The 23,872-nt window shown below is 35.4% G+C and overlaps 4 protein-coding genes and 1 long non-coding RNA gene across 6 annotated transcripts; 2 read left to right on the top strand and 3 right to left on the bottom strand.

Annotated features, from left to right (window-relative positions):
- Positions 1-84: 84 nt before the first annotated feature.
- On the bottom strand, positions 85-2,449 carry LOC116304354 (carbohydrate sulfotransferase 11-like). The gene is made up of 3 exons (XM_031714080.1): positions 2,114-2,449; positions 1,994-2,034; positions 85-1,086 (listed from the first exon to the last, which is right to left on the bottom strand). The coding sequence occupies exons 1-3, from the start codon at positions 2,229-2,231 to the stop codon at positions 232-234; spliced, it is 1,014 nt and encodes a 337-aa protein (XP_031569940.1). The 5' UTR covers positions 2,232-2,449; the 3' UTR covers positions 85-231.
- A 1,037-nt stretch (positions 2,450-3,486) lies between these two features.
- On the bottom strand, positions 3,487-7,930 carry LOC116304362 (uncharacterized). Of its 2 annotated transcripts, XM_031714088.2 has the most exons (11): positions 7,806-7,930; positions 7,628-7,729; positions 7,389-7,482; positions 7,223-7,290; positions 6,975-7,093; positions 6,539-6,614; positions 5,336-6,338; positions 4,944-5,000; positions 4,255-4,384; positions 3,905-4,059; positions 3,487-3,616 (listed from the first exon to the last, which is right to left on the bottom strand). In XM_031714088.2, the coding sequence occupies exons 1-11, from the start codon at positions 7,839-7,841 to the stop codon at positions 3,573-3,575; spliced, it is 1,884 nt and encodes a 627-aa protein (XP_031569948.2). In that variant the 5' UTR covers positions 7,842-7,930; the 3' UTR covers positions 3,487-3,572. The 2 variants fall into 2 exon arrangements, with proteins under 2 accessions (XP_031569948.2, XP_031569949.2); XM_031714089.2 differs by lacking the exon at positions 4,944-5,000.
- Positions 7,931-8,060: 130 nt separating this feature from the next.
- Positions 8,061-12,798, top strand: LOC116304363 (protein lin-37 homolog). Its single transcript, XM_089026101.1, has 12 exons — positions 8,061-8,362; positions 8,436-8,502; positions 8,585-8,623; positions 8,788-8,829; positions 9,299-9,309; positions 10,075-10,122; positions 10,195-10,225; positions 11,093-11,285; positions 11,620-11,651; positions 12,073-12,166; positions 12,520-12,593; positions 12,681-12,798. Exons 1-12 carry the CDS (start codon positions 8,347-8,349, stop codon positions 12,763-12,765), a joined length of 732 nt encoding a protein of 243 aa, XP_088882227.1. The 5' UTR covers positions 8,061-8,346; the 3' UTR covers positions 12,766-12,798.
- Positions 12,799-13,922: 1,124 nt separating this feature from the next.
- Positions 13,923-23,687, top strand: LOC116304371 (ataxin-10). The gene is made up of 13 exons (XM_089026102.1): positions 13,923-14,032; positions 14,173-14,361; positions 14,973-15,052; positions 15,700-15,811; positions 16,407-16,487; positions 17,112-17,198; positions 17,392-17,472; positions 17,713-17,750; positions 18,135-18,292; positions 19,077-19,182; positions 19,400-19,569; positions 22,990-23,053; positions 23,147-23,687. Exons 1-13 carry the CDS (start codon positions 13,929-13,931, stop codon positions 23,329-23,331), a joined length of 1,455 nt encoding a protein of 484 aa, XP_088882228.1. The 5' UTR covers positions 13,923-13,928; the 3' UTR covers positions 23,332-23,687.
- Positions 15,751-19,509, bottom strand: LOC148913138 (uncharacterized). The gene is made up of 3 exons (XR_016119078.1): positions 19,387-19,509; positions 19,061-19,145; positions 15,751-16,428 (listed from the first exon to the last, which is right to left on the bottom strand). It is a non-coding gene; the product is annotated as an uncharacterized LOC148913138 (long non-coding RNA).
- Positions 23,688-23,872: the final 185 nt, after the last annotated feature.

Below are 23,872 nucleotides of genomic sequence, written 5' to 3' on the forward strand. Positions count from 1 at the left end.
TGGATGAATATTATGATCTTAATTCATTAAGTTTTGAAAACAATTAAGTTATCATTATACGATTTTTTCCAATCCCTCCATAATTTGAATTGTCATGACGGACAGTTAAATGGCTTTTAGATTGTGATTGGATGATTCGTGTTCCAGGTTTCTGATTGGTGCTTAGCGGAAGCCATTTCAGAGTCATACCAAAAAATGGCATTTTAAAAATCTATTATTTTAAAACTTTATTTAGTTTAGTTCTTCGTTTCTTTCCTTTTTCACGATCTTAAACAAATGCACTGGTTTCGGATAGTCAAAAAGTAGATAATCTAATTCATAGAGAGACAATAATCTTTCCAGCTGACGTTCAGTAATTTGAGAAAAGTAGGATTCCATAAGAGAACTCGTATCTTGTACACTAGTGTACGTAGGGAACAAAATACTTGTTTTTCTCACAATACTTTCAATTATTACCTGTGCATCTTCTAGTAAATTCTCATACCTGCCAATAAGTGTATAATTTATTAAGCAGGGATTGCATAGTTTATGCATTCTCTCCCAGTGAATTTCAAAAGCTTCCTTCGCTGGAGCCTTCGTCAAAAATTCTACGAACTCTGCAAATGATATTTTATTTTGCACTTTTCTATCGCCGATTATTCTTCCCGAGTATTTCGTAATTTTCTCGCCAAATAACCTGTGAAATTTTCCAGTGTAGTCGTAGTAGATTTTATTCAGATATGCAGACAGCAACCGCGACATTGGCTCGCGAACGACCACGTAACTTTCGTAGGTTTTAATCTTTTTTCTTATCTCTTCGAAGGTGGAATTTCCGAGGGTCTTTAGTAAATCTTCTTTGTGTGCCACTGTTGGTTCAATGTCATTCACGTCTTGAAATTCGCCTTTGAGGACGAGAAAGATTTTTTTCCAGTTGCCGCTCGCTACTTTGGGCAAATAACAGAACAAAATTTTGTGTTTGTCATCAACTATGACAGTTTTGAGTCGCTTTGAAGCTTTGAGCGATTTGAAATTGTTGTCTTTGTCCAAACCATACTTTTGACAGATTTGCTTGGTGATTTTCGTTCTTAAGTTCTGTGTTCTGTTAACCTGTTTTTTAGTTTAAAAAAAAAAAAGTTTAAGATGGACAAATAGTACAAAGATATTTGAGAATGGTGCAAGCGGAAAGAGTAATACTGAGGGGAAGAGGACTGGCATCCAACATGGCTGCCATACTGTATATTTTTTTCTTTTGGGAAGACGGCAAACTATCTATGATGAACATCATCCAACATGGCTGCCATGTCTTTGTTCTTTTAGGAAGACAGAAAACTATCTATGCCTCAACATCATCCAACATGACTGCCATGTCTTTGTTCTTTTAGGAAGACGGCAAACTATCTATGTTAAACATCATCCAACATATGCAGGGTTGCCATGTCTTTGTTCTTTTAGGAAGACGGCAAACTATCTATGTTGAACATCATCCAACATGGCTGCCATGCTTTTGTTCTTTTAGGAAGACGGAAAACTATCTATGTTGAGTATCATCCAACATGACTGCCACGTCTTTGATCTTTTAGGAAGACGGCAAACTATCTATGATGAACATCATCCAACATGGTTGCCATGTCTTTCTTCTTTTAGGAAGACGGCAAACTATCTATGGTGAACATTCAACATGGCTGCCATGTCTTTGTTCTTTTGGCTGCTATAAACTTTTCACCGCATACATATAACAATTGCTCCTCTTTTTAGTGTTTTAAAAAATAATCAGTTTAAAACAAGATGGCAACAACTATACTACACTGCTACTTCTACTGAATAATAACAATAACATTAGGTTTTGATACGTCAACAAGCTTAATATTTACAATGTACAATACAAAATCTCAATGTACAATACAAAATCTCAATGTACAATACAAAATCTCAAGGTACAATACAAAATCTCAATGTACAATACAAAATCTCAATGGTGGATCTCAGCGATGAATCTCTTTAACTTTCTACTTACTTTGATGTTTTTGCTAATTGTTACGTGTTTCGGCTTCTCGGCTGAAATAATTAAATAAGAATATTATGAATTTAAGTTCATTAAAATTTAAACGGTATACAAATCAAGAGCTGAACTTACCCAAAAAGCTGTTTGTGAAAACCAACCTCAATCCATTTATAGTCAGCAATAATATTATCAACAGCAAAACTACTCGTTTTAGGCTTATTCCTTTGGGTTTCCGCATCACGTTAAGCATGTTAAAGCAGTTTTCGTTTTACACAAATAATCCTTTAAATGTTTTTTTTTTTTTCTTCTTGTCGCAAATGGAGGTCACACAGATCAAAAACAAAAGTAAACACGCCGGGGAGATGGAGGAAGTAGATTGTACTAAGTCGTCGCGCGTACCGTGATAAAAGCGGATTATCAAAATACGATCATAAATCACACAGAGAAGTGAGTTAAATCACTCCTTAACTAGCCTAATCCGGTAATGAAACAATATATTTTTAAATTAACAAAATTGTGAAACTTTATAGAAGAAAGACGGTCATTAGTTAAAGATAGTTTTATTTTGGCCCGCGGGCGTAGGAGAACACAACCAGATGTTAATAGGTCGTTTTTCACACTCAAGTCAAACATGTCGACAATAAAAACTAATATTGAAAAGAAAAATCCATTCCAATTTTATCTAGGTTTTATCTGGTGTATGTGAGAGTAAATCAAAACTAAAATAAGTGAGAAAACACTTCAAGACGAGGAAATGGCTTGTCAAATGAACTCGGAAGAAAGACAAAGTTGTTTATAGAGTTTTAGCGCTAAAAAGATTAAAAATGAACTTGATACGACGTTTTTTTCCGACGGGCAAAATCCTTAAAAACAAAAAAGAATTCCGTCTACTTTAGTCGGGAATGTAATTTTCAGAAATTTCACGTATGAGAAATGAGGAATGAAGACCTCCTAAGCTGGTTGTTATAGCAACTCGACATGTCCTCAAATATTTGGTGAAAAACGTTTTTGAGCTACACAATAGTTAATATTAACAATTTATTTCGAAAATATCATAAATAAAAATTGGTTATTTACGAAATGTTAAAGTGCATATGAACCCTTCGACAATACTTTCAGTACTGATTCTACATGAAGTAAATAGTTGATTGGTAAGATATTTCTTGATTTGAGTGATGCGTCTCTACGTTATGAAGGTTTATACTTCCAATATGCTAATGAGTGTGACGTCTATTAAGGCTTAATTAAATATACAAAATCGAACTGGTTCGTAGATACAGTATTTAAAAAGCATCATTATTTTACACAAGGTTTACATGAAAGCTATTCAAAATTTTTATTTTCAAAATGGCCAGCATTTAGTATTACTAGTTACAACAAAAACACTCAAATACCTTACCTGACGTCATCATCATTAACATATTGGAAGTATAAACCTTTATAACTTAGAGACACATCACTCAAATCAAGAAATATTTTAACAAACAACTATTTACTTTATGCAGAACCAGTACTGAATGTATTGTCAAAGGGTTCATTTGCACTTTAACGATTCAGTTTAAAAAGAAAGTGGGTTGTTCTGCCTTTGTTCTTATTTGAAACTTTGTACATCAACTCTTCGTCGCTTGGTATTATCTATAAAAAAATCACATTTATAAAAAAATTATATTTGCAAATTGGACGGATTTGAAGCCTTTTTTGTTACATATTTTATGTTTCTATCCTCTTTCTTTATTTCGCTTGGTCCTTCGTTCGCTAGTTCGTTCTCTCTTTCTCTCTCTATCTCTTTCTTTCTTTTCTTTTATATTTCGTTGCTTCGCTCCCTCTTTCTCTCTCTTTATTTATTTCTTTTGTTGCATGGTTCTTCCTCTCTCTCTCTCTCTCTCTCTTTATTACCTAACAGCATGACAACAAGAGACTGACCTGGGGGCTGTAATACAGCATTTGAAATAGCTTTTTTGGCCAAGAACTGATGATTTTTTGCGCTCGTATTGTAGGTTTTCGCGCAAGTGAATTGTCCCTTAATCGTATTGTTTCTGTACGGCGATGAGATGACTTGAAACGGTGCGCGAAACTCGCTGGTTTAGAGAAAGAAGATGAAAAGAAACAAGAAATTGAATAAAATATCTCAAGATCGAAACGTGTTGTTTTTCAACCACACAACATGATTATAATGTAAAATAAAATAGTTTAAGAAAATATCTATTAAATACAGAAATGTTGGGCCGAAAAAACGAATAAAAAGGAAGAAACGTCATGGTAAATATGTTTACCTTGTGGCAACATTTTTCTGATCATTCGGAGGAAGCTTCTTGTCAACTTGTTCTCCCGTTAAAGATTCTTCATCACATGATAACAACGCTTCATCGAAACCAAAAGATTGATTCCATATCATAGAATCATCTGAAATAATCATAATAATATGTTTATTAGTAATGAAATATATATTTTTACAAAAAAAACTTAACTTAACGAACCTCCCTTTTTAAGGTCCTAGCGACGAGGCTGGAATAGTAGGAACTGTGGGGGGCTTTAGCCTTCCCACTTTCCAAAGTCTACCACTACTCTTCCACTAGTCTTCTACTAGTCTTCCACTACAGGGGCAGATCCAGTGGGGTGAAAAGGAGGAGCTGTGGCCCCTCTTTCAGGACGTTGGTTATCTTTTTTGAAGTGGAAAAGAAAGCATTTTTTCATATTTTTATATTCTTTCCAAGTTCTGTAGTGCCGTTCGCAAAATTTGGTCAAGCCATGCCTTTTATTTTTGGCTGTATCCGGCCCTCCACTAGTTTTTCCAGTAGTCTGCTTTATTTCCAAATCTAAGTCCCCTGCATATGACAATGTTCTATGTGGTCCTCGTAACTATAATTTGTGGAAGACATAAAAGCGTATCGAATATGTGGAACTTAGAACTTAGACGCAAGAGCACAGCAGATTGAATAGCTTGTATTCAAAAAAATCGTACCTTCAGGTAATATACTTGAAAGTTCATTTTCTTCAATATTATGCTGTTTATTCGAAACTGCAAAATATTTTCAATCAATCAGCTTGAACATTAGCCAGATATGTTGCAACAGTACTATTTTAGCTATAATACTACCAGGTTACATAAGGTATTAACTACCGAGTTTGCTGAGTATTGAAAACTGCAGCAACATATTACCATGGTATCATTTCAAATGTCACTACATTGTCGTGGTATCATTATAGATGTCACTGTTACAATGATGTCACTATGTTACCATGATGACACTATGGTATCAGTGTGACTATCAGTTTTATCATATTGCCATGGCAACAAGGCTACCATATTAACAATAGCAAGCATTATTTGTTAATCACTGCTGATATAAATACCTGTGTTCACAGTTGTCTTGTTGCAAGATGTAGTGCTGTTACTCTTGACATCTTGATGACAAGAGTCCATATCATGGTTCTTGTGGGCAGTGGTCACATGACTTTTGTTAAAAGATCCAATATTATTTTTTGGTTGGTAACTACTGTAAGTTGCACAATTATTCTGGTTTATGTGACCATTATTTCGATCAGATGTGTGACTTTTGTTATTTGTGTGATGAGGTGTTGTGTGACCTTTTCCTGCAGTGTTATGCCTAGTCGTTGCGTGACTATTGTTACTGGCGAAACTAGATGGTGTGTGATTTTTATCACTTGGATGGCCATTATGTACATGACTAGGTGTTTTGTGACTTTTATCACTTGTATTGCCATTAAATGTGTGACTGGTCGTTGTGTGATTTTTATCAGCATGAAAGTTTTTATATGTGTGACTTGATGTTGCATGACTTTTATCACTTGTATTGCCATTATATGTGTGACTGGGTGTTGTGTGACTTTTATCACTTGTATTGCCATTATATGTGTGACTGGGTGTTGTGTGACTTTTATCAGCAGGAAAGCCTTTATATGTGTGACTGGATGTTGCATGACTTTTATCACTTGTAGTGCCATTATATGTGTTATTGGGCGTTGTGTGACTTTTGTCACTGATGTGGCCTGGTGTTGTGTGACTCTTATGATGACTATTTATTGCGTGACTTTTATTATGTGTGTGAATAGGTTTTGACTGATTGTATTCTGAGGGACTGCCCTCTTTCTTAGACTGGTACGATACTGCTTCAAACTTAGTAGAACTCCCTGAATCTTCTGATATCACAGGACTCAATCTATCTTTTCGTAGTTGTGTAGGTGTCAATGCTACTGGTTCTCCATGAAGATTAGCTGCCTCATTTTCTTGGTGCATCTCTTGTTTAACATCAGATTCTGCTGGTCTTTTTCGTGCTGGCTTCACAAATGGAATTCCTTCCCTCTTAAAATTTGTGGTATTGAAATCTTCCATGGGCTTCACAGTACAAAACACACAAAAAAATCAGTTGAAGCCAATGAAAATTTAGAATGAAAACAATGCATTCCAAGTTTGGGTAGTGGAAATGATCAAAAACCTGGGCTGAACTAAAATGGTAAATTGACCCTGATGCTACACGTAAACCACTAGATAGTAATGAAAAGAGTAGTAAACTATAGCTAGCAGACTGGACTCACAGGTTTGGGTTGTTTGGTAATGTATTTCAGATATCCCTTATCTCCTATACAGTTACCCATTACTTCACCAAAACACCTGTGAATAAAATATTCAATGATAAAAGTTAAAGGAGAAAAATTCATATATGCTAATTCTCAAAGAGGGAGTAAGACTAGATTCAATTGGTTATTTATACCACTTATATACAGTACAAAAGGTAAGATTTACACAATTAATGGCAATTAATTGAGACTGGAAAATAGTTTTATACAATAAAAGTTAGGTACCCTAACTAGGAGAGCATGATGAAAAGAATCCTTGTGGCAAGGGAGAGAATGAAATATCAAACAAATTAAACCAACAGTTGAGAGTCAACCTTTCAACCCCAGACAGGAATATACTGTACAGTGAGTGTAAAGACAGCATAATGCCACCCATCTTGCATAACATACATACTTTAGTGCTCGTTTAAGTCCATCAGTAACAGCTTCCTTTCTAGCTTTCTCTAGTGCAAGAGCTTTGGACTTCATGCCCTCAGATACACCATAACCAATGTCCTCATGAAACACACCATCCTACGTACGCATCCGTAACAAAAATAATTCATTAATTTACATAGTTTCATGAGTAGGAAGAGCATGACCTTTTAACATTACAGTGGACACTGCATTGTGTTGTGCTAACATGAAACATTTCATTCATACCTTTAGTTGAACTCTGACAAAAGCACTGATCCCAACATAATATTTTTGACCAACCTGGTCAACGAAATCTGAAAAATGCAATAAAATGAAAAATAGACCCTTTTTCTTACTGTAATGTACTGACACAAAGAACAAGTTTGGGTTTCCTGTGGTGGAAAATTCTTACCTATGTTTTGATGTGTGACTGAATGAGACCAGCCATTGAACCCAAATGTCTCATTAGCCAGCTTGATAATTCTCCAACCTTCGATATAAGCAAGCTGTAGAATATAAAATGAAATAGTTGGGACCTGTGTTTATAGCTCTACTATAACCGTTCTACTCAGATGTATCTAAGCTAGTATTGTATGTATACAGTAAAAGGCTATGAATTTTATTACAAACAAGAATTCGCTTTACTAGTACCTTCTGTCCACCAGCTCCTGCTCTCTGGCTAATATACTCAGGACCAAGTTTTTGCTGTAGAGCACCGTTGATCGCTTCTTCCTCTTCTCTAGAAAATTTACACTAAAAAAATAACAACAAATTCCTTTCAACCAAAATATTGAACTTTTCCGACGCCTAAGAGGAGAAAAAAACTTACGTTTCCGAACGAAGATGGACGATTCTCAATGACCATCTTCAAGAAGCCAAAATTCTTTAAAATTTAGAGGGCAGAGGGTTAAAATCTTTTAAAATTCACTATTTTTTCGCAAGGTTTCGATATTTCAAACTTTTAAATTTTTTGCCTTCCTTTCGATCAGCCAATCAGAGTCTACCTTGGCGTACAATGCTTCATGGGAAAATTGCCTTTCAAGCCAATCAGATGGCTTGGTCACATCCGGGAATGTAGAGTTCAAAATGGCGTCGCATTCGAAGTGAAAAAGTCTTTAGCGAAATTTTTATTTGTTTTTATCCTAATTTTTCAATCAAAACAAAATATTTTTGAAGCTTTTTATATGCACTTGACAAGAATAAGGCTTTGGTATTTAACACTGCTGAAGGCTTAATCTGTAAAATGTAGTTAAGGTGGTTATAATTATCGCTTTTTATCAGTTTATTTTGGTGATATTTGTTATTGCAAACTGAGCTCAACAGCTCTGGAAATTTCGTCAAGTTTGTGAGGAAAATTCAAGACTGTTATCATGGCTACAGCAGCAGGTTAGTGGATATTTGAAAGTTTATTAATGTTCAAGGAAATACAAATATCATTGTTTCTATATTCTCTTTACAGGACTCAACTCAGCTCGCAACAAACTTGAAGGTCTCTTGAACGAACTGGTGGAAAAAAACGATGACAGGTAAGATTAGCCAGGCTTGATCACTGAATGTTTGCGTGAAACATATCTAAAACTGATTCATTGGTTTAATCTATTGTTTCAGCATTGATCCAGGGGATCCTATGGCAATGATTGGCAGCAGGTATGTAAACAATATGCATTTGGGAAAGGGGGGTGGGGGTTCAATGTATTCGCATTTTGTATCCCTGTAAAAAAAAGCAATAAAGTGCCTCAATCAGCCCCCACCTCTTAATCCTTGGATGGTCCCCTCTAAAATAGGTCCTTATTATAACATCTTTTTTCCAGCTTGTCATCAGCTATGCCGCCACCATCAACACCAACTAAAAGGTCAGAAGATCACTAATATACTCATATACTAATATACCTGTAAATGATATATCTAGTTCTTGCAATACATTATAGCCCTATTTCTTCTTTTGTTTATACTGTGAACCAACAACTGTATGAGTTCAAGCATAAATTTGAATGACCCTCCCTTTAAGCAGCTCATTTTTTCTTGACCCTCCCTTTTTAGGGTCTTAAAAAGTTATGACCCTCCCCGTGTTTCCACCCCCTCCCCCCCCCCCTGCTAATTTCTGACAAGTCACTAAGTTCTGACTTAATGTTACTGATCAAAATGACCAGCAAGGCAAAGCTTCGCCTGGCAGTTTCCAATCCTAGGTGGTTATTGTCTGATGGCTGGTCGTTATTAGCTCTGAGAGCAACAACTGCATATTTCATTATTTTCAGTATGAACACTAGTATGACATCACTGACATTTTTTGTTTTGTGTCTTTAACATGCTGTAATTTTGCAGAAGCTCTACAGGTGAGATATCTATTCTTCTTTTTATTTGCATTACTATAGTTACGTAATTCCTCTATATAGCCCCCCTGGGGGCTTATTTATTTCAGGCACGTTTGAGGGGGGGCTTATTGGAGAGAGGGGGCTTAATCGAGAGGGGGGCTTATTGATTTAGTCGAAACGCAGTAAGTTGTACGCTGTCAGGATGTAATATGATTGTAACTCAGGATTAAACGGAAGCATTACTATTGACCGTCTCGCATAATCTGTAGTGATGTACATAGCATTTTTATTATTTGATTCACCTGTGTTAGTCTCTCAAGTATAATTTACGATTATTGTGAATAGCAAAACTAAAACACGGTAACACCTTTAATCAGTACACGTGATTCTTTAGTTGTGAAGGGGGAGGGGAGGGGGGCTAAAAAGAGAGGGGGGGCTTAACAAATTTCTTCCTTTAAAAAGGGGGGGCTTATTTGAGAGGGGGTGCTAAATAGAGGATTTACGGGTACTCTATATTTTTATACACCACTCTGATTGGTTGAGAGCTGTGCATCGCATAGACCCCTGCATGTTATGTCAAAGCAGCTCAATTTGGAGGACAAAACAAAAGAATTTCATTCTCATGAGAATTGGAAACTTATGTCCTCAGAGTAACAGAGTAACCAAAAACTGTTTTATTTCATATTAAAAAAAACATGAAACTGTTATTTTTTTAATGTTTTAAATCACAAAAATGTAATTTATTAACTCTTGGAATATTTATTTGATTTGATTTGATTTCCTTAGCTAAGGGGCCAAGAAAACGAAGAAAGAAAGACTTAGGATTTGAAGTTGGTAAGCCAGTTTTACTTACCCTTTCATTCATTTTTTCATTCATTCACGTTTTTCTAAAATTTATTTTTCCAGATGGATCTGAAGGATCAAAATTAAATCGTGAGTATCAGAAAATAAGTGTGTATTGAATTTGTGCAATAATTAGTGGTCTTTTCGATTCAAAGTATTTTTGATGCAGGTCTTTTCAATCCACATTTGACACACATACAGTCAGCTCTTTCCTTGCGGACACCCAAATATTGACAAAGAAATTACCATAATTAATTAACGCTATTGCAGATGCTCAGTATTACGGACACCGAGTGACGGTCCCAGCGGTGTCCTCTGTAACGAGAGTTGACTGTACATACACAATTATTGATCCATTATGTATATTATGTATTACTTATCATGGCTTTACCGTTTCCACTCTAATTATTGCTCCTTCACTCTTGTTGCAATTGATATCTGCTAATCAATTCAGAACACTAATTTTGTGTATCTTTTTTTCCCCATATATTTTCCTTCATTGAAATTTCAGCAAGGTAAGTGACATGTTGCCATAATACCAAGGTCCAAGTAAAAATATAAAGTATAATGATGGTTCATACAGTATGTTTCTTCCCTCAAGAATTGTTATCACATAACACAGAGTAAAGCTTATGCTGTTCCTTTCAGTTGACAAAAGAGTTTTTCCTCTGAGTTCTCTGTTTTAAAATGATCATTGAACTGCATTGATTTGGCAAGTAAGGAGAGGAAATGGGTTTGTGTACTTCCAGGCAAAACTAGAGAATCTATGGTTCATTCCCTTGTCATCACCCACAAACTTGTTTAGTGCTTCTCTCTTATTTGTGTTTGACTTCAAAAAAATGAATCTCTAAACACTGGAAGGGTTAGAGAGTGCACTGCTATTCCTCAAGGGACACACATATATGTATATAAATATACACTGGTACTTCTTTACCTTTATATTTTTGCTGTTTTTTCCTAGTTACATCATGAAACTTTTTGATCGGAATGTGGACTTTGCACCGTTTGGTGAAGATACCCCATTATACACCCTTGCTAGAGAATGGATGGAAAACAAACCTCACAGAATGAAACTAGCATCTGATTCACAGGATCTACCAGAGGGTGAACAACTATCCAGCAGCCAAGGTAGTTCATCCAGTGTTCTTTCCAATGTAAGTATTATTTTGTTTCAAAGTGTGAATTTTTGATAAGAAATGAATGGGAAATCGTAGAACCAAAGGAATATTGTCAAGCTCTGTAAAGAGGAGTATTTTGATATGTATTACCATACATTAAAATCAAAGCCAAAATGTCTGGGAATTTTGGCTTCTTTCAATCAAAAACTTTAAGATACTAAATTAGACCACTGGGAATTTGATAGACAAAAGCCAAAAACCCAGATGACCTGAATTATAGCTAGTTGTCTGGGTTTCATAAATATGAATATAAGTATTATAGTAACAGGATTTGCAAAAATACGGAATGATTAGTTTTCTTTTGTAACAGGATCCAAGTACAGACTCCAAGGCTGTTTACTGGTATGTTATGCTTAGTATTCTACCAGCATTTTGAATGAAAATAATATGATAATTACACCCATTCTAAATATTCTGAGAACTCAGACATTCCAACAGCTTTTCGTCAAATTGGTTCTTAGCTGCCGTCAATCAAAAAATAATCATTCGGCACCTTTTATATTTTTGAATGCTGTCAGTGAAAAACCAATTCCACATCAATTTGTGGGAATGTCTGAGTTCACAGATCATTGAGAATCGCAGTAAGGGATGTAATAAACTAAATGTAGCTTGAGTCTCATATTATGAATTTGGGGCATTCTACTAAGCACACCACACTTTGTTCAGTTCATATTGGGAGGCATTTGGGAATCACAATGTACCTGTAAGCCATTCACCTATTTCCCCAGCTATACATAACTACTAATTCTTTCTTCCTCTTCAGCTTACCTCTCCCAAAGTTTAAAAGAGAGAAAAAGGACCACACACCCATTCCTAAACCTTTGCCACATCCTCCATTGTCCCTCAACATTCACTATGTAAGTAAAATAATAATAACAATAATACTAGTTTATTTATTTATATAGCACTATTTCCAAATGCCTTCCCGAAAAGTACTTTAAATGTACTCATTATGACCAACGCCACCCCCACCACCCCCCCCCCCCAACTCTCCCCTCCCTCCTGGCTATTCAAACTCAGGACCTTGATAGCACAATCCGATAGATAAACCTTATTCAGTGCATAAATTTATTGGATAACAGCATTGACTTATCCACTGGATAAGGATTTATCCGCCAGATAGCGCTATCCAGGTTCGTACAACTGGGCCCTGGTATTTTATTCAGTTAGATGATCATTTGAGTTCAATCCTCTGTATTTTATAATATAGAATGTTGATTCTGGTCCTAACATAAATGATTTGAAAAGAAATCACATCCAAAGATGGAAAAAGGTTAAAAGCAGGTAAGGAGTAATGCTCGTTGAAAATGGACATAAAATGTTGAACTTCAAAGCTTTTGAATATAAATATATTTTTTACATTTATTTCAGCTGGAAAGAAGCATCCTTAGCAAACCAGGCACACTACACTCCAAGCATCAAGAAGATTAGGCAGCTCTTTGAGTCTTATAAATAAGCAAAAGCGATCAATAAAATAACTTAATTTTAACTTCCTGTTCACTATGTCCGACTCATTTAGCTTTTGTTCTAAAGAGGGTTCTGAAGGGTAAAATGGGAGCTGAGATTCGTCTTTTTTAGGCTGGGAAATTGGGATTTTATGCACTGGGACTGGGATTACGAACAAAAAAGACAATAATATTGGGATTAAAATGTGAGCAAAACATAGTCTGGGACTATGGGATTTGGTCAAAATGGGGGTTGGAAAATGGGATCAGCCCCCCCCCAGTACCGTCTCTAAAAGCGTATTCAACTTGTGAAACATTTCTCCTACCTGCATTAAACCCCGCTCACATTTTGATTTTTTTTGTAGCCAACGGTTTTTTCGCAAGTTAGGTAGGTATACTTCTTCCCATGCCCGAGAAAGAAGAGATTTTTGGCTATGGAAAAAGTGAAGTTAGTGAGTGACGATGATTCAAGAGCTGCCTTCAAATTAAATAAATAGTTTTTTTCTCTAAGAAATCCGTAATTTAATTCTCCAGTTCATAGATAACTTGTTTTTGAAAACTAAATACTAATTTTCTCGGCCCTTTCTTTACTATATAGAAAAAGAAAACACCCATTTTGGCACTTTTGACTTAAAGCTCACAAAGTCAGTTCAAAAATCTTATGGGATGAATAGATTATCTCTGTGAGTGACGTTGAAGCCTCTAAAATGTTTCAAGACCTCACTTCAGATAAATAGATTTTTTTCTCTAAGAAATCCGTAATTTACTTCTCCAGTTCATAGATAACTTGTTTTAGAAAACTAAATTCTAATTTTCTGGGCCATTTCTTTACTATTTAGAGAAAGAAAACACCCATTTTGGCACTTTTGACTTGAAACTCACAAAGTCAGTTCTTATGCGATGAATAAATTATCTCTGTGAGTGACGTTGACGCCTCTAAAATACTTCAAGACCTCTCTTCAGAAAAATAGATATATTCTCTTAGGAAATCGTAATTTAGAAAACTGAATTCCAATTGTCTGGGCCATTTCTTAACTATTTGAAGAAAGAAAACGTAAGTCAAGATTTTTTTGACAAAAACTTTCGAAGTTTTTTTCTTATCGATGGGCTTCCTTTGTGTTCTCAAAAATCTAAAATTTAGTGATCGTAACATAATGTCATAGCTATATCCAAGATGGCGGACGCCATTGATTCCATGGGTTTTAATAATTCCAAGTGGAATGATTCCAGAAAACTCTTTGATAGTCTAAAGATGATGGCCAAAAATCCTGATTATAGGTAACAGCTTTGGTTAGGAAGATATCCTAAAGTTTTTCATGACCCTTTTGACTTTAAACTTCAAACGAAACGAACTTGAATGGAACTTGTTTCTCCTTTCCTCTATCATTATAATCAATAAATCTTTCATTTACCTTCAGAAGCAAGATATCTTCATCAAATTTTGACCAAGCTCAGCAATTCCTTGTTTTGTGTGAGAAAGAACTTTCTTCACAAGCTACAATTTCCATGGGCGAGACATTGGTATCTTGTCTTGAGGCTGTAACTGAAGCATTGAGGTTCCTGAGGAATTCTTCAGCCGGTGTTCCACAAAACCAAGAATATATTGTGTAAGCATTATTTAGGAACTCATGTTATTTCTATAAAGTCAATAGACCCAATCAGCTCAGTAGGGGTCACTTTGGAGGGCACTGGGAGAGGTGCAAGAAGGCTAGGGATGTTACAGTAAGCCCCTACCACCATCACTACCCCTCCCAACAGTAAGTTCCTTGAAAAATGTTGAATATGATGCTCTTAATTTTGGGAGTGATGTGGATAATTTTTGGCAAATTAATATTTTATAATTATTTGCACAAGGCGAAGTGAATATTGTGAAATTTTACAGAGCCACGAGTCTTTGAGCGGAGAGGGAAATATTCTCATATTCACTGAGCCTGAGGTGAATAATAATTGTTTTAGTATAATCTTAGACTTGAATATCAGAGAAAAGACAAAATTCTGGTTTTAAAAAAACATTTTAGTATTACATGTACTTCCACTCTGACTGGCAAAATTTGGAAAACCTCATAATCACCGTTTGAGTACTGATTATCGTCTCATAATCACTGGTCGCTTGACCAATCATAGCACGTGAAACTATATATTCAAGTCTAAAATTATACATATGATGTATAATGTTCAACAATGTATTAAACATTATTAGTATTGTTTATTTCTAAAGGACAAAAGGAGTCATTCAACAAGTTATGAAAATTACTCATACTTTACTGAGGCCTCGTTTTCAAGAATCAGATGAAATAAGTAAGTCTGATAATTTTGAAAGTTTTATATTAATGTTTTATACAGGGTTAGTGCCGAGGTAACCACTTAAAATTCAAGGACTATTCAAGGAGTATAATAGGATTAAAAATTATTATTATTTATTCTATTTTTAGTGTATTCCATCTGAAACAATATACTTATGACATGTAGAGAGTTAATTGCTGTATATTTACTTTTTACTTCAAATTAACGAGACCCACAATATCCTTTGATCTTGGAATGCACTATTCAGTATACAGTACTCAGTATTCAACCATTTTTCTCATAAACCAGCCAATCAATGGGCTATTTTTGGGTCACATGATGTTACTTGAAACCTGGTAAAGTCCTGTGAAAGGAATGCAATCAGTCTGGAGTAACTGGAACAAAATTAATTCAGTCCTATTTTGTTCCAGTTACTCCAAGTTGAATAAATAATGAGCATGAGAAGTCATTTCAAAGCCTCCAATATCAAACTGGACGGGATTTCAAATAATTAGAACTAATTGCTTAGACTTGAAATCCCGTCCAGTCCTCATTGTCGGCTTTGAAATATTATTTGAAATAGCTGTATATACAAAGATATTTACTGGTAATCCATACATAATATAATATTTGAGTATTCAAACTGTCTTTCTATTTCATAGATACAGTAAATGAAACAATCAAAATTGCAATCCAACTGATTGGAAACGTAACTGTTGGAAACACTTTAACACAAGAATCCATATGGAAACAGTGTTACCCTGATTTTTTCCTGTAAGTAAAGCTAACAACACACAAACCAGTAGTGCATCTCAACAATAGAACATGTTGAGAGCAACAGGGAGAAGTTTGTGGGGGTATTGAAAGGAGAAACTGGTGGATACTTTTAAAGGTTTCAAAATTGAAAAAATGTAGTTTTCTCTTTTCCTGCTCTTTCTTCTACCTCTTCTTTTCCTCCACTTCCATTTTCATTTTTTGTTCTCATTTTTCCTTTAGTTTCTCATTTGCTTCCCCTTTCCTCTCTCCCTCTCTCTTTTCTTCCTTTTCATTCTTCTTCTCTTTCTCTTTCTCTTTCTCTTTCTCTTTCTCTTTCTCTTTCTCTTTCTCTTTCTCTTTCTCTTTCTCTTTCTCTTTCTCTTTCTCTTTCTCCTTCTCTTTCTCCTTCTCCTTCTTCTTCTCATTCTCCTTTGCCTTTGCCTTTGCCTTCTCCTTCTTGTTCTTGATCTCATTCTCATTACCATTCTCCTTCACCCTCTCTCCCTCTCCTAAGTTCTTTTTTCCTGCTGCTGCTACTACTGCTGATGTTACTGCCACTGTTTATCAGCAATAGATTATCATAGTAACATTGAAGCTACTCATCATTTTGTAGATCAGTGATGACATCAGCCAGTCTGCAAATTCAAAACTGCATGTGCATGGTGATATACAACAGCATGACATCACAACAAAGGTATAGCATGGTTCTATTAATGGTGTACATGCCAAAAGATAAGAAGACAAGGCTACCATGTTGAATGACTTCATAAAACAAACCAATAACAAGTTGTTTGTTAAAGTGAACAAACATGGTGGCTATATAACACCACATGCACCTCAGAGATAGTGAAGTTAGATTATGTACATTTTAATGGCTTGAATATAAAAAAACCTTTGAAATTTCATTTATATACGTAAACAACCTCAGGGCTGATCAAAGTCAAGGCATGGCTAACTTACTGATCAAACCCTAAAACAAGCTCTGGACTGATCAAAGTCGGGGCACAACTAACTTTCTTATTGAACCCTGAAACAACATCTAAGCTGATCAAAGTAAAGGAACAGCTTCATTTGTAACTCACAGATCAAATTCAAATTTAGTGTGTTAGGTTTTTGTGGAGGGAGGAAAACCGGAGAAAACAGAGAATAACCCTCAAAGCAAGGGAGGAACCTAACAAACTCTGCTTACATATAATGCCAAGTTGAGAAATTGAACCTGAGACCCTAGAGGTGACATGCAAGTGCAATATGTCATCCTTCATTTCATAATAATATTATGTATGATAGAAGCTGAAGCAGAGAAATATTCTTGCACTAGGTTAGACCTTGTATCATCCCACCAAGGCCTCAAGATTATGTCTCAGATACTGCATTTGTGTTCTGATCATGATGAGCTTGAATGGGGGTGAGTATAGTTTACAGCATACTTGTAGTAACTTCCAATGGCAAAATAATCTACTAGAAATACTCTACATTGGTACAGTAATTTCTTCAGCTAAATTTCAACCATTGCTAGAGCAGTTTTTGTATGAGCGAGAAATGATATGGCAAGTTGATAGCTATAGTCTACCATAATAACTTATTTCTTTTATTTGAAGGTATTTCATTGTAGAAACTTTAGTGAGGAATGGTCACACGGGGGATCTGTACAAAGGAATGGAGTTTGATCCTAGTGCAAGGTAAAGATGTTTTTCTTTTTGGAAGCTGGACTTATAGACCAGTTTCAGCAATTCCCAGAGCTGTTTAACTCGGAGGACAAAACAATGACTTTCAGCTCTCATGAGAGTAAGATTATATTGTTTTATCCTGTGAATTGGGCTGCATTGGGAATATCTTGCAAGGTGGTCTATTATTCCATCAGAGTTGTGATGCATGCCATCATGTCCATACAGTAACTTTAAAAATGAAATTTTTGCTAGGATCATCTTGCTTGATCTCATTCAAGTCCATCTTGCAGGTAAAACTTATTTACTCCTATTTTCCTTTTTTTATTTTTTCGAGTTAGTCTTTCATTACGGTCTTCGAACAGTGCAAATGCAAAATCATACCAAAACTCTACCCTCCTGCTTATTCAATGTTATGGTCTATGACAGCACTTTCATTTCAAAGCAACATTGGTGTGGGGGGGGGGGGGGGGGTGGGAAGGGGGAGTTTTTTTTGTATGAATAACAAATCAAGAATCGTCATTAATGTGTAATTAATTATTAATATTGTGCCAAGTAATTAAGGCAATGATTGTAGGCTAGACTGACATAAATTAGTCTGTGGTCATAAAAAACACAGCAGTATGCTTGAACAAACAAGAAAAAGGACAATTCATTTTGCCTTCTTTTTTCCAAAGGCTCAAATTCAAACAGTAGTAGTCAAGAACCCTCAACACCAGCCATTTCTCAGTGGTCTGTACCAGATGAATCCCTGGTTTTCCTAGCCGATGAATTTGATAGAACATCAGATACTTTCTTCCAGAAAGAGTTTGATTGCTTGACAGCTGAAAACATGGTACGTATTATCACTAAAAGGTGATCATGGCAAGACAAGGGTAGATAGCTATTTCAACAAAAAATGAGTACAGATTGTTGGGTCTCTTACTTCAAGGGGTTTTCTCTCCAGGTTCTCCGTCTCCAGTTCTCCTCACTCCACAAAATCGAACATGCTAAATTCCAATTCAGATCGTTGCTTGGTTGTGCCCTGACTTAGATCAACCCAGTGGTTGTTTCAGGGTTCAATCTGTGAGTTAGCCATGTCCTGACTTAGATCAGCCCAGAGGTTGTTTCAGGGTTCAATCTGTGAGCTAGCCATTCTCTGATTTGGATCAGCGCAGAGGTTGTTTCAGGGTTCAATCTGTGAGTTAGCCATGCCCTGACTTAGATCAGAACAGAGGTTGTTTCAGGGTTCGATCTGTGAGTTAGCCATGGCCTGACTTAGATCAGCCCAGAGGTTGTTTCAGGGTTCAATCTGTGAGTTCGCTATGTCCTGACTTAGATCAGCCAAGAGGTTGTTTCAGGTTTCAATCTGTGAGTTAGCCATGCGCTGATGTATATCAGCCCAAAGGTTATTTCAGGGTTTGATAAAAAAGGCTACAAATCATGTAATCCTATTATTCCAATGCTCATTTGTTCACTCACATTGCCATGTAACCATCTTTATTTCTCAATTTTCAATTTTTCTCATTGCTCACCCTATCTATCACCCCCCTACAATCGTTTTTTCCTCTTGTTTTTTTTCGGTTAGGAAAAGTTAATAATTTTAGTAGTGGGTTGAATTTACCTTTTTGTTGTTGTAGCTAGATGCTTTGTTAATTGCAAGACTTCTGAGTTTGTTATCCAAGGCTACGGCTCTTCATCTATCTGCTCTGCAAAATCATATTCAACTCTTACAAAAGGCTTTAGGTGAGCTCAATTTTTTATCCATGTCCATCATTCAGTCAGTCAGTCAGTCCATCCATCATTTATCTTTCTTGCTCCTTATCCTCTTCCCTCTATTTTCAATTTCCCATATCCCTATCTTACATCTCTACGTCTCCCATTCATTTATAATTTCATTTATTTTCCACTGCTTCCATCTATTCATCTATTCATCTTTTGTTCACTTACCCATTTGTTTCAGATCTCTTACACCAGACCAACAAACCTCAAAATCGTGATCGATTCTCCAACACATTATCTGTACCACAATCACATGACTCTGGTAAGTTAAGCCCAACCCATGGCTTTAAGCGTGACCTTGTGAGACTAATTGGCAACATGTGCTACCAACACAGGATAAATCAAGATCAGGTGAGGTCAGTCATTTAATGAAGGTGATGCCAATAATAATACATGTACATGATGATGATACATGATGATGATGATACATGATGATACATGATGATGATACATGATGATGATACATGATGATGATACATAATGATGATACATGATGATGATACATGATGATGATACATGATGATGATACATGATGATGATGATACATGATGATGATGATACATGATGATGATGATACATGATGATGATGATACATGATGATGATGATACATCATGATGATACATGATGATGATGATACATGATGATGATACATGATGAGGATACATGATGAGGATACAGAGTGATGATATTACATGATGATGATACATGATGAGGATGATGATGATTATGCTTGATGATGATACATGATGATGGTACATGATAATGATACATGATGATGATACATGATGATGATACATGATGATGATACATGATGATGATACATGATGATGATACATGATGATGATACAACATGATGATGATACATGATGATGATACATGATGTTGATACATGATGATGTTGATACATGATGATGATGATACATGATGACAATACATGATGACGATACATGATGATGATACATGGTGATGATACATGATGATGATACATGATGATGATACATGATGATGATGATACATGATGCATGATGATGATACGTGATGATGATACATGATGATGATACATGATGATGATACATGATGATGATACATGATGATGATACAACATGATGATGATACATGATGATGATACATGATGATGTTGATACATGATGATGATGATACATGATGACAATACATGATGACGATACATGATGATGATACATGATGATGATACATGATGAAAATACATGATGAAGATACATGATGATGATACATGGTGATGATACATGATGATGATACATGGTGATGATACATGATGATGATACATGATGATGATACAGGATGATGATACATGGTGATGATACATGATGATGATACATGATGATGATGATACATGATGATGATGATACATCATGATGATACATGATGATGATGATACATCATGATGATACATGATGATGATGATACATGATGATGATGAATGATGATGATACATGATGAGGATACATGATGAGGATACAGAGTGATGATATTACATGATGATGATACATGATGAGGATGATGATGATTATGCTTGATGATGATACATGATGATGGTACATGATAATGATACATGATGATGATACATGATGATGATACATGATGATGATACATGATGATGATACATGATGATGATACAACATGATGATGATACATGATGACAATACATGATGACGATACATGATGACGATACATGGTGATGATACATGATGATGATACATGATGATGATACATGATGATGATGATACATGATGCATGATGATGATACGTGATGATGATACATGATGATGATACATGATGATGATACATGATGATACATGATGGTACATGCTAATGATACATGATGATGATACATGATGATGATACATGATGATGATACATGATGATGATACATGATGATGATACATGATGATGATACAACATGATGATGATACATGATGATGATACATGATGTTGATACATGATGATGTTGATACATGATGATGATGATACATGATGATGATACATGATGACAATACATGATGACGATACATGATGATGATACATGGTGATGATACATGATGATGATACATGATGATGATACATGGTGATGATACATGATGATGATGATACATGATGCATGATGATGATACGTGATGATGGTACATGATGATGATACATGATGGTGATACACGATGATACATGGTGATGATACATGGTGATGATACATGATGATGATACATGATGATGATACATGGTGATGATACATGATGATACATGATGATACATAATGATCATACATCTTGATTATACATGATATGTGGATACATGATGATGATACATGATCATGTTACATGGTAGTGATACATGATGATGATACATGATGATGATTATACATGATGATATGATGTAAGATGATATGATGTATGATGATACATCATGATGATGCAATGGGTGTTAAATACTATATAGTAAAGTGCACAGATTACTGAAACCATGAGGTCATACCATGCTTCACTGGTTCAATCTCTGTGCTAAAATAATACTTTCCTTTCGTTACTCACTTGATTATGCCTTAATTCTTGTGATAATAATAATAATAATAATAATAATAATAATAATAAAACTTTATTTAAAGAGGGGACACACAACAGTTACAATAAAACACATCGTACTGAAAACCCAGTGGCCCTCTGAAAATTATAACAATAAAAAACTAAGAAATACTAAAAAATACATAATCGAGAAAAAAATTATCAACAAACTAAACGTGAATAATAAATAAATAAAATTAAGGAATCTCTAATAAAAAATAATAATAATAACGTAAGACGTTTCCTCCAAGCCAAGAGCACCGCAGCACAGCTCCACTCCAAGTCCTCAGGCCGCAACCTGGAAGACCTGGGGTGAAGCTGGCACGGAGCCCCCATGACTCAGAACAAACGCCTTACATCGTTACTAAAATGAACATGACTTTCATACAAATGATCTAATAATCTAATAAAATGTTAAACTTTCTTTCTGATATCCTAAGTACTTAACGTACAGACCCTTTTTGAGGCCCTTAATTGATTGTGATTGCTTAATGTCATTGTTCATACTGTTCCATAATTTAATGGCTCTAACAGTAAAAGTTCTACCACCCTCGGTCTGTCGATGAAAGAGGGGGCACCTAAAATTATATTTCTTAAAACGAGTATTTCTATTATGTATATCAGCGTTCGTAAGAAGGTTTTCATTCATATATTCAGGGGTCTGTCCATTAATTCTCTTATGCATAATGGATAATGGAGGGAGAGTAACATTGGGTTGGTAAATTTTCTTCATTCATGATCAACAACATTATCATCACCATGTATCACCATCATGCATCATCACCATCATGTATCATCATCATGTCTCATTATCATATATCATCATCATGTACCATCATCATGTATCATCATGTATCATCATCATGTATCATCATTGTGTATCATCATCATGTATCATCATCGTGTATCATTATCATGTATCATCATCATGTACCATCATCATGTATCATCATCATGTATCATCATCGTGTATCATCATCATGTATCATCATCATGTATCATCATCATGTATCATCATCATGTCTCATATATCATTATCATGTATCATCATCATGCATCACATATCATGAATTATCATGTCATCATTATATATCATCACCATAATTATATCATCACCATCATGTATCATCATGTATCATCATGTATCATCATCAACAACAGTTTTAAATCTTTTTTTAGGTACGTATCAAAGAAGGGATTCCCCTTCTTCTCGATCACTGTAACATTGATGATCACAACCCTTGTATCCTTTAGTTATGTAAGATCAATACTTTATTTTTAACCTATCTACCCTTTCTTTTTACCTGTATGAGTGATGATCCTTAACTTGCTTCAGACATCTGTCAGTGGGCTGTCTTTGCCATTCGAAATCTTCTAGAAAACAACATTGAAAATCAGAAAATAGTAGCCGAACTTGAAAAACAGGGACTCTCTGAAAATAGCAAGCTACATCAGTTTGGCGTAGATATCAAAGAAACGGAACACGGAGGAATAAAAATTGTACAGAAGTCAAAGAGTTGAAGTTCAAACTTTGTCTGCCTGTCCGTGTGTCTGTCTGTATCTGCACCTGTTTAGCTGTCTGTCCACCGTTCGCGGGCCGTCTTTCTATCTGTCAATATGTCTGTCGGTCCGTCTGTCTGCATGTCTATACATTTCGTCTGCCTTTCTATTCGTCTGTCTGTTCGTACTTCTGACTGCCTGTCACTCCGTTAACGTCTTTCTGTCTGCTTGTCCAAGTATCATAGCGTCTTGCTAAAATGTTGCTTTAATTTATTTCGACATTTTGTATTCTTCAGTTATCAATGCTAAAACCATGTACAGTAATAAATAAATACCAAAGGAACGCTAGTTATAATAAACGACTGAAAAGATTGGAATAGTGTATAATCGTCTACCGATATCAGCGCGCGCTGCACTCAACTTCCAGTCCTTCTATATAGGCCACTTATTATTTAGGCCTTGAAGTTTTAAGTGTTTGAAATTATCGTTAAAAAGATTCTCAAGTGACTTCAAGACGCATATTATGCGATTTTTCAAATATCAATCAAAAGTGTTCAAGCTT

Source organism: Actinia tenebrosa, unplaced genomic scaffold, assembly GCF_029948245.1.
Source record: "Actinia tenebrosa isolate PJP-AT-01 unplaced genomic scaffold, QUT_ActTen_1.0 PGA_scaffold0__85_contigs__length_37466705, whole genome shotgun sequence".
Lineage (NCBI taxonomy): Eukaryota > Metazoa > Cnidaria > Anthozoa > Actiniaria > Actiniidae > Actinia > Actinia tenebrosa.

Bases quoted from the DNA above. Each gene is read 5' to 3' on its own strand.
- LOC116304354 (XM_031714080.1), bottom strand. From the start codon at position 2,231: ATGCTTAACGTGATGCGGAAACCCAAAGGAATAAGCCTAAAACGAGTA. The intron at 2,035-2,113 runs GTAAGTTCAGCT...TAATTATTTCAG, and splicing joins TTTCACAAACAGCTTTTTGG to CCGAGAAGCCGAAACACGTA. The intron at 1,087-1,993 runs GTAAGTAGAAAG...ACTAAAAAACAG, and splicing joins CAATTAGCAAAAACATCAAA to GTTAACAGAACACAGAACTT.
- LOC116304362 (XM_031714088.2), bottom strand. From the start codon at position 7,841: ATGGTCATTGAGAATCGTCCATCTTCGTTCGGAAAC. The intron at 7,730-7,805 runs GTAAGTTTTTTT...TTATTTTTTTAG, and splicing joins GTCCATCTTCGTTCGGAAAC to TGTAAATTTTCTAGAGAAGA. The intron at 4,060-4,254 runs GTAAACATATTT...TCTCTAAACCAG, and splicing joins CAGAAAAATGTTGCCACAAG to CGAGTTTCGCGCACCGTTTC.
- LOC116304363 (XM_089026101.1), top strand. The intron at 8,503-8,584 runs GTAAGATTAGCC...CTATTGTTTCAG, and splicing joins GTGGAAAAAAACGATGACAG to CATTGATCCAGGGGATCCTA. The intron at 12,594-12,680 runs GTAAGGAGTAAT...CATTTATTTCAG, and splicing joins TGGAAAAAGGTTAAAAGCAG to CTGGAAAGAAGCATCCTTAG.
- LOC116304371 (XM_089026102.1), top strand. From the start codon at position 13,929: ATGGCGGACGCCATTGATTCCATGGGTTTTAATAATTCCAAGTGGAAT. The intron at 14,362-14,972 runs GTAAGCATTATT...TTATTTCTAAAG, and splicing joins CAAAACCAAGAATATATTGT to GACAAAAGGAGTCATTCAAC. The intron at 15,053-15,699 runs GTAAGTCTGATA...TCTATTTCATAG, and splicing joins TCAAGAATCAGATGAAATAA to ATACAGTAAATGAAACAATC.